General features: G+C 32.5%; 1 protein-coding gene across 1 annotated transcript in view; it reads right to left on the bottom strand.

The window, feature by feature from the left end:
- The window catches only part of DENND5B (DENN domain containing 5B), a 242205-nt gene that overhangs the window by 20235 nt on the left and 206176 nt on the right, over window positions 1-15794 (bottom strand). Inside the window, 4 exon segments of the mRNA XM_074270625.1 lie at window positions 1418-1536; window positions 3048-3193; window positions 10353-10474; window positions 11305-11433. Coding sequence (XP_074126726.1) covers window positions 1418-1536; window positions 3048-3193; window positions 10353-10474; window positions 11305-11433 — 516 coding nt within the window.

Raw genomic sequence — 15794 nt, 5'->3', positions numbered from 1 at the left:
ATGAAGTAAAAGTAGGTGGGTTTTCAATTAGAGTAAAAAGTAACAACTAGAATTTACTAGGACTGTTTTATTTTATGAGATATCTCTGCTTTTCATTAATTCTTACCAAAAAGTTAAACATATAGGGCAAAAGTAGACTAAAATATTTAATTCACTTCTATATTAAACATTCAGAAGGAGATCTGTGGCAGTAGAAAAGAGCAATAAGATTAGTATAACCTTATATTCAAACTTCTGAGCAGTATATAAATACTGAATCCCTAAATTAGACTATTGAAATTCTTGAGCCAGTATCAAGTATTCTTGCAAAGGCAAGAGCTTTTGAATCACTGTACAAGAGCAAAAGATGATATTCAATAAGTTGGAGATCATTTGGGAAAGGCAGCCTACACTGGAGGAAAGAGGAGCTAGGGGATATTTGGATTGAATATGAAAAACAAATGTTGATATAGCTACAACTTCCCTTATTTACTGCTCTATCTACTGGCCTGAAAGAGCCTGTGGAGAACATGGCAAAATTGTTTTGGCACCAGGAAACTGGGACTAGTAAGTAATATGCGTTAGTCTCTCTCTGCTGTATATCTTTTGATTTAATATGTATTTTAAAAAGCATTTCCCCTTACATTAAAAAAATTACATGGTCAATCTGTTATTTTTATTCCATAATGGGAAAGAGATAATAGTAGAAGGCATTGGCTAGCAGGAAAAAGAATATATAAAAATTAAAGATTAGCATTCTCCAAATTGGGGACATTGAGATTTTATGATTTTATTAACAACTTTTTGTCTTATATGAACATTTTAACCTAGTTTTAAAATTTTCCAGGTAGATTTGGGGTCATTTTGGTCTTGGACTAAAATGAATATATTGTTGTGGTCAGATGAGTCTGTTCAGATCATGGAAGTGTCAGGCAGGAGTGCAACCTTCAGTGAGAAAAAAAGGATGGGAGAGAGACAATAACCTAACAAAGAGAGAAGGTTTTGCTCTTGAGCTGACCTAGTGGGAAGGGAAAGGTAAAATGATAAGTTTCTCCTTAGCTTTGCTCAATAGTGATAACTGCTAATTATACACAAGTTTACAAAATCTTCGTTCTAATCTCAGCTTTGTCACCACCTTGTTATAAGCTATTGAATTTATTTGGGTTTCAGCTGCTCAAATGTCAAATAAAAGAATTAGACTATATTATCATTAAGGTCACTGAATTCTAAAAGTTTATGTTTTCTATGATCCAAAATTCAATATGCTTTTATGATCACTGGTTTAGGATTTTTACAGTATGTGAGTAAAAGAAACATATATGGAAAGAAACAAACTAATTAATATAACTTGGTAAAAATTCATAAAGACAAAAAAATCTCAAATCCATCTTGTCTGAAGCATCTCACAGATTTCTCATTTTTCAGATTAGTCACTTACCTGTATGTATGTCCTGTGATTTCATTCCTGACCATGACACAATCAACAAGCCACTTGGCCAAAAGCCCTGAGTTATCGTGACCAATTTGAACAGTGGTCAGTTTTCCCAGATTTTGGCACTGTGGAGGAAAATATAAGAGGTTATTCAAAAATGGATGGTCTTTGTTGGTTCTCTGATTTATCTATTTAATTTATATTCATTTTAAATACAAAGATGTTGGCTCAAACAACAGTAGACAAAAAAATCCCACACGATACTAAAAATTTTTTTTGCTTAAGCAGATGAAAAAAGAACAAGATTGATTTTAATCCTATTCTATCATCATTTTAAAAAATAGATTTTATAGTAATTAATGTTTTAAGAAATATCATATCTTATCAATATTTTAAGAAATAGCATAAAAGAAAAGGAATGGTAATAAATAATAAAAACAAATGCCAATAAGATTAAGACCTTTAAAATTCTTCTTTTAGGACTACTACTGATTAAGGTATTCAGAGCTGAGTTTTCAAGGCAGAAGCTAGTCTAATATTTCTGCATCTGAGAACTGTCATCTGTAAAGTGACAATAATTTTCTAAACTTTCCCCTTATACTAACGACCTATTATCTGAGCTTTTTTGTACTACCTCTGCATTCTTTTCTAGTATATCTTATAATTTCCTAAGTGTCAGTCTCTGGATATGAATTACTATGTTTATCTCAGTTATTAGAAATAAAATACTGAAATTCTTAAGAATAATTGTTTTCCTGGAATAGACATTTCTTTTCCAAGGATCTACTGGATTACTGAGATAGAATGGCCAAGCTCAAGATCATTACACTCATAGGAGAAGATGGAGCTATTCTTTCCATCTACTATGAACAGGAGTTCTCAAACTACGGCCCACGGACCAGATGCGGCTCGATGAGGATGTTTGTGCAGCCCGCAGGGTTATGGCAAATGGGCTGAGGGGCGGAGACAGAGTGTGAGTTTTTGTTTTTACTATAGTCCGACCCTCCAACAGTCTGAGGGACAGTGAACTGACCCCCTGTTTAAAAAGTTTGAGGACCACTGACTATGAAGATAGAAGACTACTTATGCAAAAATCCATGAGTCAAAACATTGGTTTTAGTGGCATTGATCAACTTTATAAGGAATAATCTAAGGATTAATTGTAATTGGCTGGAAAGCATTTTATAAAAGAGAACAAAAAGAGGTCCATAAATAATAAAATAATTTAAGCTAGAAGAAAATAAATAGTACTATACATATTCCTACAAATTTGTATAATACTAAAATTCCTACCAAAATACATGTAGTACAAATCTATACATATTTTCTACAAAATCTTCCTACAAGATGATGTCTAGGTTTCTTCTAAACTGCCCACCTGCTAGAATGATTCCAAGAAGCAAAAACTTTGTAGACTAAATCAAAGATTTCTGAAAAGGAGAATTTTAATTGTTTTTCTTGGCAAAGACATTGGTATAATGGTTGTCTATAATAATGGACCTGAATTTAGATTCAATTTCAAAAAAGGATCCTGAATTGAGTGTTCCTTTACCTTTCTTTCAGAAAATAAGTAAATTAAGTATTTCATCCTTGAAGCATTAGTTTGCTTCCAAACAGTGGGATTAGCTGAACTCACCTCAAAGGTCATTTCAAGGAGGTTTTTAGGAATCTGCATCACTCCTGTATCTCCTAGTTCACCTGACACACAAATCCACGGGTTTGAAGTAATAATTGCATTGCTTAACTTCTTAATTGGAATGATCACTGATCTATAAGGAATTACTGAAGAGAGAACAATAAAGTTAATAAATATTATCGACATGAAATTTCTCCCTACAATATCTATGAGATTTTCACATTTGAAAAATATCAGATGTCTTGAACACAGGATTTCCTTTTTAATGGTCATGGTCAAGACTGCCTATATGAAAAGGTGAAAGGGCAAATACTTCAAGGATGGACACACACACAACACACATACACACACACACACACACACACACACACACACACACACACACATGAATATAAAAAACCTAATGTTCACAAAACATATCTAACTTAAACCAATCTTAAGCACCAGGAGTTCCTTTAGATGGTAATACTGATAACCACATTTATATCACTTTACTAATTAACTTTGTTCAAAAAGCTGTTATACATTTCCTTGTAAATAGACAAAACCTTATGTAAAGAATGGTAGAATGCTTCTTGAATATTGATCATTTCTCCCTGATTTTCTTTGGTAATAACTTAAAGTAATATAGTTTAGATTCCTTGTACAGCTCAGTTTCATGTTACAGTGATCAACAAAACAGTGACATCTTGCTTCTAGATTTGAATGTTATCTAAGATGACATGTAAAAGGAGGAGTAGGTAAAAACTATAAGGTTCCATTCGATCCTAAATATAAGAGTTAATTAAGCTAGTTCTACTGAAAATGCCTACCTTCAAACGTATCTGAAATCTATTCAAAGAACATGGCACAAGTAATCAACTTCCCTTTATAACACAGAATATTTGAAAAAAACCTTTAAATTAAATTTATAAGCCCTAGGGCAACACAAAACACATCAATTTAGAGGTGATTCCTTATTTAAAAGTGCATAGGAAAGGCAGTTATAACTAATGGGGACATTTACAAACCTCAAAACTCAGGACCACTCAGTGATATACTGGGTTTTTTCCCCCATTTTATAATATTTTATTTTTTCCATTACAATATAGAAATAGTGTTCAACATTCATTTTTGTAAGATTTTGAATTCCAAATTTTTTTTCTCCTTCCTTTACTTCCTCCCTTCTCAAGAGAGCAAACAATCTAATATAGGTTATACATATACAATAATTTTAAGCCTATTTTCATATTAATCATGTTGTAGAAGAAAGAAAAAAAGATGAAAATAGTATGCTTTGATCCGCATTCAGTCTTTATAGTTCTTTCTTTGGATGTGGATGTCATTTTCCACCCCAAATCTATTGGAATTGTCTTGGATCATTGTATTGCTGAGAAGAACTAAGTCTATTATAGTTGATCATCACACAATTTTGCTGTTACTGTAGACAATGTTCTCCTGATTCTGTTCATTTCACTCAGAAACTCAGCATTAATTCATGTAAATCTTTCCATGCTTTTCTGAAATTAGCCTGCTCATCAGTTCTTATAGAACAGTATTCCATTACATTCATATATCATAACTTATTCAGCCATTCCCCAATTGATGGGCATCCACTCATTTTCCAATTACTTACCACCACAAAAAGGGCTGCTACAAACATTTTTGCACATGTGGTCCTTTTCCCTCTTTTATTACATCAGAAGTCATACTGTTGGATTATGCCCTTTGGGTATAGTTCCAAATTTCTCTCCAGTATGGTTAAATAGATTAACAACTCCACCAACAATGAATGCAGTCATGTCCCAGTTTTCCTACTTTTTTTTCCTACTTATCACTATCTTTGCTTATCGTCTTGGCCAAGATTGTTTTAATTTGCACTTCTCTAATTAATAATAGTGATTTAGAGCATTTATCATTTGACTATAAGTGGCTTTAATTTCTTTATCTGAAAACTGTTCATATCCTTTGATTATCAATTGGGGAATGATTTGCATTCTTATTAATTTAACTCAGTTCTTTATATATTTTAAAAATGAGGCCTTTATCAGAAACACTAGCTGTAAAAATAGTTTCCCAGCTTTCTGCTTCTCTTCTAGTCTTGGCTTTATTGGTTTTATTCATGAAAATTTTTTTAAATTTAATGTAATCAAATTATCCATTTTGCATTTCATAATGTTCTCTATTTCTTGTTTATTCATAAATTCCTCCCTTCTCCAAAGATCTGACAGGCAAACTTGTTCTCCTAATTTATGATATTATCACCTTTATGTCTGAGTTTTGAACCCATTCTGACCTTATCTTGGAAGAGGGTTAGATATATGAGTATATGCCTAATTCCTGCCATGTTAATTTCAAGTTTTCCCACAAATTTTTGTTGAATAGTGAGTTCTTATACCAGAAGTCTTTGCACTAATCAAATAGTTTATTAAATACTATTCATAATCTATTCCACTGATCTACCACTCTATTTCTTAGTACTAAATGATTTTGCCTTTTTATAATACAGTTTTAGGTGTCATATGACTAGACTACTACCTTCCTTTTAACTTAAAAAAAATTAATTCCCTTGATATTCTTGATCCTTTGTTCTTCCAGGTGAATTCTGTTATTTTTTAGGCTCTATAAAATAACTTTTTGGCAGTTTGATTGGTATGGAAATGAATAAGTAGATTAATTTAAGTAGAATTGTAATTTTTGTTATATTATTAGCTTGTCCTGCTATATTTTTTCAGTTGTTTAGATTTGATTTTATCTGTATGAAAATTGTTTTGTAATTTTGTTCATATAGTTCCTGGATTTGTCCTGGCACACAGACACCCAAATATTTTATATTTGTATGGCTATTTTATTTTCCAATACTATTTTATTTTTCTAAATACAAGTAAAGATAGTTTTCATCATTCATTTTTGTAAAACTTTGTGTTCTAAATTTTTCTCCATCTCTTCCTTACCTCCTCCCTAGAGAGCATGCAATCTAAAATTATGCAATCCTTTTAAACATATTTCTATATTTGTCATGTTATATAAGAAAAATCAGACCAAAAAGGGAAATAAATGAGAAAGAAAAACACATACATACAAAGAAACCAAAAGATGAAAATATTATGTTTCTATCCACATAGTTCTCTCTCTGGATGTGATTTCAATGATGAATACAATGTTTTCCTGGTCCTGCTCACTTCACTCAACATTAGGTCAAATCTTTTTAGGCTTTTTCTGAAATAAGCCTGCCCCTTATTCCTTATATTCCATTATATTCACATACCATAACTTATTCATCTATTCCCCAATAATGGGCATTTACTCAATTTCCATTTCCTTGCCACTACAAAAAGAGCTGCAACAAATATTTTTGGATGTGTAGGTCTTTTTCCCTTTTATATTATCTCTTTGAGTTAGTACTCAGACATAGTACTGAGACTGTTGGATCAAAGTGTATGAACAATTTTATAGCCCTTTGGGCTATAAATTGCTCTCTAGAATGGTTGGATTAATTCACAATTCCACCAACAATGCATTATTGTTCCAGTTCTCCCACATCCTTGCCAACATTTATCATTATTTTTTCCAGTCATCTTAACCAATTTGATAGATCAGAGTTGCCTTAACTTTGCATTCCTCTAATCAAGATCCATTGATTTTCTTTTTCTCTATTTTATTCATGAAAGCATTTAAAGATATAAAATTTCCCTTAAGTACTTCTTTGATTGTATCCTTTAAGTTTTGGTATGTTGTTTCATTATTCTTTTGGAAGAAATTATTTCTGTGATTTGTTGTTTGATCCACTCATTCTTTAAGATTAGGTTATTTAGTTTCCAATTAATTTTTTTTAATATATCTTTCCATGGCTCTTTATTGCACATAATTTTTATTGCCTCATGATCTGAAAAGAATGTACTTAATTTTTCTGCCTTTCTATATATGACTGTGAGGTTTTTATGCCCTAATATAAGGTTAATTTTTGTGTAAGTGTCATATACTGCTGAGAAAAAGGTATATTCCTTTCTACTCATTCAATTTTCTCTAGAGGTCTATCATAGCTACACCTTCTAAGATTCTATTAACTTCCTTAACTTCTTCCTTGCTTATTTTGTGCTTAGATTTATCTAATTCTGAAAGGGGGAGGTTGAAGTCTCCCACTAATATGTGGGAGTTTTGTTATCTATTTTTTCCTGTAACTAATTTAAGTTTTCCTCTAAGAACATGGGCTATATCACTTGGTGTATATATATTTTGTATTCATATTATTTCATTGTCTATGATACCTTTTAGCATGATGTACTTTCCTTCTTTATCTTAGATTTATTTTTTTCTTTCTTTTTTCTTTCTTCTTTTTTTTTTTTTTTTTTTGCTTTAGTTGAGGCATAATATATTGTGATCCAGGCTTTTATCTTTACTCTATGTTTATCTCTATGCTTCAAATGTGTTTTTTGTAAACATTGTAGGATTCTGGTTTTTAATCCACTCTATCTACTTCCATTTTACAGGAGAGTTCATTCCATACACATTGACAGTTATGATTGCCAGGCATCCTATTTTCATCCCTCAATCGTATTTTCCCTCAGTTTATACTTTTCTCTCCTTTTTCACCCCGTCCCTGTTCATGAGTGTTTTGCTTCTGACCACCACCTCCCTCAATCTGCCCTCCCTTTTATCACCTCTCCTCCCTTCTCTTGGTTTTTTCTTCCCACCCTTTCTTTCCCTTTTCTCCTTCTACCTTGCTATATAGTAAAATAAATTTCTAAACTTACCTAAGTGTGTATATTATTTCCTTTCTGAGCCAAATCTGATGAGATGGAGCTCCAGACAATGCTTATGCTCCTCTCTTCTTTCTCTGTACTATAATAAGCCTTTTGTGTCTCTTGGTGTGATCTTATTTACTTTACTTTACTTCTCCTTTTCTCTTATCCCAGTACAATTCCTTTTCCACTCTTTAATGTCTTTTTAAAAAAAATATCATCACATCAAAGTCAACTTATATTCACATCCTTTGTGAGATACAGTTCTCAAGTATCATCTTCCCATGTAGGGATGTAAATAGCTTAACCTTTAAATAACATCCATTTTTTTTCTTAGGTGTTTAGCTTTTTATGCTTCTCTTAAGTGTTATATTTGAAGATGGAATTTTGTTTCGTTCTAGTCTTTTTCTTTGAAATGATTGAACGTTTCCTATTTCACTGAAAGTCCATCTCTTCCCCTAAAAGATTATGCTCAATTTCTCAGGGAAGTTAATTCTTGGTGTAACCCAAGTTCCTTTACCATCCAGAATACTGTATTCCAGGACCTCTGATCCTTTAATGTCGAAACTGCTAAATCCTGCATAATTTTGACTATTGACTCTTCATACTTAATTGTTTCTTTCTGGAAGCTTTCAGTATTTTTTTCCTTCACCTTATGATTCTGCAATTTAGTTATAATATTTCTTGGAGTTTTCTTTGTGTGAGCTCTTTCAGGAGATGATTGCTGGATTGTTTCAATGACTATTTTGCCTTTTGGTTCTAGGATATCAGGGCAAATTTTTTTGATTATTTCTTGAAAAATGTTGTCCAGGCTGTTTTTTTGATCACGGTTTTCAGATAGTCAGATAATACTTAAATTATCTTTCCTGGAGATCTATTTTCCTGGTTAGTTATTTTTCCAATGAAATATTTTGTTTTTTAATAAAACTTGCTTAAAGAATGAAAAGATCCCTGAATTTGCTGGATGAAGGTATTACTCATATAAAAAGTTTTATTCTTTACTCTTTATTTTACCTAAACAATTATTTCTACACTGAATTACTGATATTCTCTGAAATAAAAAAAAGACTTAGGAAAAAGAAGGCACTAGTCGATAGGTCTCAGGTTTTGATAGCTCAAGTGATGATAAGATAGAAATTTCCCTGAAAACTGAAGAAAGCTGAAACTGAGTGCTTGTTTCTCTTTTCATTCCCTGAATTAACTTGAAAAAAGTTCCATGAGGATGCAATCAATGATTTATTAAGTCTTTTCTATGTGCCAAGCATTGTATTAAGTGTTGGGGACACACACACACAGAGACAAAGAGAGAGAGAGAGAGAGAAGAAAAAGAAAAAGAAGGAGGAGGAAGAGGAAGAGGAGAAGGAAGAGAAGAAGGAAGAAGAAGAAGAAGAAGAAGAAGGAGGAGGAGGAGGAGGAGGAGGAAGAAGAAGGAAGAAGGAGGAGGAAGAAGAAGAAGGAAGAAGGAGGAGGAGGAGGAGAAGAAGAAAGAAGGAGGAAGAGGAGGAGGAGGAGGAAGAGAAGAAGAAATAGTCCCTACTTTCAAGAATTTTATATTCCACGGGGAAAGACGCATAAATAGATGTATACAAAGGAAATACAAAGTAAATTTTTATAGCAGAGGGAGGACATTAATGGCATAAGTTTGAGAGAAGGTGTCATTTGAGCAAAATTCTGAAGAAAACATGGGATTTCAAGAGGAAGAATTGTATTCCAGGTACAGGAGACATTTTGTATCTTTCCATTCTTCTTATGCCTTACTCCCTATTCTTCCAAAGGAGATCAAGGCCAATGAGTTGTGAAAAGTAATAAGATTCTCTAAAGATTGTCAGCAATCCATAGGTAACTATAGGATGTTTTCATACAATAGCTTGAGAATTCATTTAATTCAACTTTACTAATATTTTTTCACTTTATCAGCTTTAGTTATTTAAATTTATATTCCAAAAGGATGCCTTTAAGAATCCTAATGGCTTCCTTTCAATCTATTTGTACAAAGACACATCATAGGAACTTATGGTAACTATTAGGTAGTTATGTGTTCTTTCTCTAGTGACACTAATTTGGAATACTGAATAGCTAGACCAAGAGTAAGGTTTAGTATTTCACAATAAGTACTTTTTGATACTTGTGAAAACTAATAATCAGCAGCTTTTCTTTCTTTCTTTTTATTCCTTCCTTTGCTCATTCCTTACTTCCTTCTTTCAATAATCATTTATTAACAAACAAAAACAATCTAAAAAATGAAGATGTTATTGGTGACATTCACTATGTAGTACAATAAACTCTGATCAGCTATTCCACTAATTATAATTATCTTTAAATAGGCCCTTTAGTATTTATGGAACAAAAAGGACCTTGATATAAAACTCTGAGGCACTTACTAATGAATGAAATAATTCTTATTTTCTGAAAGCTGGCAATCAAAATATATACAATGTATATATTGTAACAAAATAAGTGATAAGCCTGAATTCCATTTCTACTACACTCATATTTATCACACTAAATCTTAGTCCCAGTTTTTATAACAAATGTAATCAATTTTTGGAGTCATTGATATATTCATTCAGTTTTCTAAACTCACTGATTGTGGTGAATACACTAGTAAAACAGAAGTAATCCACAGCATTGAGGGAAAGGAGGTGGTATAGGAATTGTTCTCTTTCTTCTTCACAGCGCAGAAAAGCATACCGTTTATAAAGTTTCCTGTAAGACAAGAACACTACTTTAGAAGACTAACATAATTTTAAACATACAAAAATTTTCTTATGTTAAATACACCCTTGCTTCAGATTGTAGATAGCAATATACAAAGTAAACATAAGGACTGATGGTGAGAGAGCAGATTCATTTTCAACTTGGAACCATAGGAATGTGCAATATGGGCTAGTTCACTCTTTTAGTCTTCCAAATGGGATCTACTTTGTTGTACTAAGATATATCATCAAGGTATTCCAGGAATTAAATAATCCCATAGCTGTTTGCTGAAATACTATGCTAAACAAAGGAGTGCCTGTGGATACAATATGATTCCAAAGGCCATGTATGTGTAGATCTTATTCTAGGGAATCACAAGTCTGTATCCTTATACCTAATTCTAACCACTGAACATCATTTCAGGAGGATAAATTCAGTTTAGGTTTTTTGACAAAGTAAAAGGCAGAACATCAAAGGTTAATAAGTAGAATGAATGTGATAGTCTTTTCCAGGATTATCTTCCAATGGGTAAACACTCATCAAGACAGCATTTACTACAGAATTTACTTGCTCCTCATTTGCATACTATAGCTTCTGGGTCAGTGGTGAGGAGGTTGTTGTACACAGAATGGGTATGACCTTAACATTGTTACTTGTTCCAATATATACAAGAGAGCTAATTGCCCACATATGTGTGTGTGCATTCACACGCATTCATGTATGCATACACATTTATGGAAGTGATACACTGAAAGAGCTAACTTTTGTAATCTCACTAATCTGTTTTTTAAACATACAAGTCACTAAAAAAAATCTTGAGAATAATAAGCTGTTCTTACTTAGTTAGAGGTTGATTAGAAACCAGCTGCTTGAGATGTTGAGACAAGAGCTTCTTTTCAAGAGATAACCTTATCCATGCCCGAGCTCGACCTACATCAGTCTTGATTTCACTCATATTCTGAATGTGTCTGAAGAAGAGTGGCAAAAACAAAATGATGTAAATTTATAAGTATCACTTTAGACAGATAAAGAAACAAAGTGATATGACACTTGATAGTCTAATTTTCTTTTATATATAGAAGATAGATGATAACATAAAGCTCACATTCACTAAATTTTAAAAAGCTCCACAGTCATATTTCACAAGGGAAGTACTCTGGTAACACCAGAAAATTTAACATTTAATTTAATTTGATTTTTTTTCCTGAGGCAAATGGGGTTGAGAGACTTGCCTAAGTCAGCCAGCCAGGAAGTGTTAAGTGTCTGAGACAGTTTTGAACTCAGGTCCTCCTGACTTCAGGGCTGGTGCTCTATCCACTACACCAATTACCTACCCCAATTTTATTTTTTGGAATAGCGTAGTTCCTTGTTTTAGTTTTAACCTGTGCAAGCTTATGTGAACAAAACACCCATCAATTTTGGAAATTAGATTTCCAAACAGTAGACTGGAAACCATACTACTATTGCTATTTAGTTATTTTTCCCACTCAACTCTCCTCCTCAAGCTAATCTATACATTCACAGCTTTACCATCTTGACTAAGTATTATTTATAAATTCAATCCATTAAAAAATTTCTTAGAGATAATTTTCCACACTGTCTTTGAGAATGCTTAAAATTATAAACCACATAACACGGAATAGTACTAAAGATAGCAATTAAAAATTCTGTAAAAGTTTGAAAGGCTTTTAATTAAGAAAATTATATTGTCATTTTAATTATCACCCAACTTGAATGTTAAACATGAGTCTACTGCTGTGTCCACTAAGCTTGAAATGACTTTCCAGATAATATTTTCCCCTACAATAAAAAAAATTAGAGCCTGGAGGGATATTGAGCAAACTGTAATCCTAATAAAGGGGGAATTACCTTGCTAACTTGGTTTTTCTTTACCTACCTATCTCTTTACTTTTCTTTTCATTTCAGAATGACTCCTGGTAGCTGTGAAATTGGCAAGAATATAGAGTATGCAATCTTTAGATCTATACTCCCAATACTCATAACCCTATACATCCTAGATCTTCCTATATAGTATTCCCTAATTTATAGTCTTGAGGCTTTTATAGAGGTTGTGCAAGACTGTTAACCTCCAAAGCTTGCATAATCAAATAATCTGAAGAAATGAGAATTAAGCATTATTATCTCAATCTCTACTACAAACTCCTGGGAAAAGTATACAAAGTCCATTATCATTTTTGTGGGGCTATATCCTTTTTGAGCTAAAAACCATTACAGATAACTACATATGAAACAAAATAAAATGGTATCAAGACATACATCCTCATGAAGGACAGTGGAAAACTCAAGCAGTCAAAGCTCTAGTAAACCTTTGAAATAGCAGAGGCATTTTTCTAGCTCCATATAGAAATATTAATGATGTTGACTGTAACCAATCAGGGCAAAAGGCACAGATATTCATCATGTAACATCAAAGTATTTAATCCATATCCAAATGTACTCAACCTACCTAATTACTTTATAGAATACGTTCTTAACTGGGGGAGGGTTAATGAACATTAAAAATATATTTTTTTGTAAATGCATTTTAATATAATTGGTTTCCTTCATAATCTTACACATATTTTATACATTTTAAAATATTATTCCACAGTTTTGGAACCCCCTAGCCCAGATATAATAAAAGTGTCACACAATTAACTGGTTAGAAAGAAGTATAGGGAACATTTTCTGACACTGGGTGCAGGGTTTGATATATCTGGCAACTCTATTGTCCATACTCAATTCTGGGTTGTAGTTCCTGAGTGGAGAGGAGAATGAATAACAAGGGATTCCTTTGAGGTCAGTGCTCATGACTGTAAGGGAGTAGAGAATGTGGCTATGGTTTCAGGATCAAGAGGAGTATTACCTCTTGTGATTGCAGGGTAACAGAGATGGTTCTTATTGTGAGACGAGCATAGACTAGGAAAATAGTGATGACATCTTTCCCTGAATGACACCACCTATGAAGCACTGAAAACTTGTAAACCCCCGGTACTAGTTCTGAAAACAGCAACATGAAAAAGCCTGAAGTTTGGGACAATGTCTTCCCAATGCCAGGCAAGCAAAGCCCAACTTTAATATAAAGTACCAAATAGGCTGGGAAAATAAACAAACAACAACAAAAAAGAACTTTGACCATAAAGAGCTATTATAGTGGCAAGAAAGACCAATAAATAAACTCAGAAGACAACAAGAACAAAAGAACTACAAACAAAGGCTCAGAGAAAAATAACAATTAGACAAGAATTCTTAGAAGAGTCTTTCACTCTTCTAAGATAAGAGTAGTAGGAAAAAAAATTGGAAAAGAGGGTAATAAAAGAAAAAAATAAAAAGGGAGAATTAACACCTATATAAAAAATACTGAACAAGTTAAAAAACATATTTGGGAGGGAGCTAGGTGGTGCAGTGGATAGAGTACCAGCCCTGCAGTCAGGAGGACCTGAATTCAAATCTGATCTCAGCCATTTGACACTTCCTAGCTGTGTGACCCTGGGTAAGTCACTTAACCCCAATTGCCTCAACAAAAAAACCAAAACAAAACAAAAACAAAAAAAACCAAAAAAATGGATTTGGCAAAATTATAAGAGAGGCTCAAAAATTCACTGAATAACTACTTAAAACCCCAAAACAGGTCAATGAGAAGATAGAAAAGTTCAATGAAGAAAAAACTCCTTAAAAATTAGAATGAGGCAGTGTAAACCAAGGACTCCATAGTCCTCAAACATAAAAAAACAATAAAAATCAAAAGAATGAAAAAAAAAATAGAGGAAAATGTAAATATCTCATAAAAAACATAAACAAAACAAGTGATCTAGAATAAAAAGAGAAAGGAGAGATAATTTAAGTTGGACCTCTAAATAAAATAATAGCCAGGAGACTATGACAATACATCACAAAGATTATACATGGTGACAATGTGGGCTTTATACCAAAAATGTGGGAAAACTATTAACATAATTGATTATCAAAAATGGTAAGTCATATGATTACATTAATAGATGCAGAACAACCTTTTAACAGGTTGTTTTGACAAAATACAACTCATTCCTATTAAAACATTTGAAATCATAGGTATGAATAGATTTTCCCCTAAAACAGTTAAGAAGTGTCTATCTAAAACTATTAGTAAGGATTACTTATAATAGGGATAAGCTAAAAGCTTTCTCAATAAGATTAGGAGTGAAACAAAATTGTCAATATTATTTAATACTGTATTAAAAATGCTAGCAGTAGCAACAAGAGAAGAATGAGAAGTTTAAGGAATTAGAATAGGCAATGAGACATTATATAATGATACATTTGGAAAATCTTAAAGACTAAAATTTAATTGAAACAATAATTTTAGCAAAATAGCAGAATATAAAAATAAACCTACACAAGTCATCAGCATTTCTATACTACCAACAAAATCCTCCAATAACATCCATTTAAAAATAAATCATAGACAGCTTAAAATACTTGCCAAAACAAATTCAGGAACTATATGAATTTAATTATAAAACACTTTTTATGCAAATAAAGTCAGATTTAAATCATTGGAAAAATATTAATTGCTCATGGGCAGACAGATACAGTATTATAAAAAGGATAATTTTACTTAAACTAATCTACTTAATTCAATGCTATTAAACTACTAAGAGATTATTTTATTGAGCTAAAGAGAATAATAATGGAGTTCATTTGAAAAAATGAAGGGTTGGGAATATCAAGGGGCATGGTAAAAAAAGACTGGAAAGAGAAAGGCTTTGCTGAGGCAGAGCTTGCACTGTATTGGAAGATAGTGATTGTTGACACTACCTGGTACTAGGTAGAAGATGGAGGAATGGAGTGATGGAGCACAGTGGACATACAATAAATAAGTATAGGGATTTAGGTTTTGGGGATGGGAATAATGCATTGTTTGATGGAGATTCCTTTTTTTTCTTTCTTTCTTTTTTTTTTTCCTGAGGCTGGGGTTAAGTGACTTGCCCAGGGTCACACAGTTAGGAAGTGTTAAATGTCTGAGACCACATTTGAACTTGGGTCCTCCTGAATTCAGGGCTGGTGCTCTATCCACTACACCACCTAGCTGCCCCCTGATGGAGATTCTTGAGAGAGCTCAAGGACAATGTGGAAGAGAGCTGATATGGATCAATATCTTACAACATTTACCAAGATGGGGTCAGGGTGGACACAAGGCCTAGAAATAAAAGGAGATATTATAGGAAAACTGAAAGAACATGAAACACATTATTGGACTTGTAGTTAGAGAAGATTATAAATAAATAAGAGATAAAGAACACCGTGCAATGTAAAATAGATAATTTTTTATTTATTTCATTAAAAAGGG

Source organism: Sminthopsis crassicaudata, chromosome 5, assembly GCF_048593235.1.
Source record: "Sminthopsis crassicaudata isolate SCR6 chromosome 5, ASM4859323v1, whole genome shotgun sequence".
Taxonomy (NCBI): Eukaryota; Metazoa; Chordata; class Mammalia; order Dasyuromorphia; family Dasyuridae; genus Sminthopsis; species Sminthopsis crassicaudata.
Note: the sequence above shows the minus strand (reverse complement) of the source record. Positions and strands in the feature narration are given on the sequence as shown.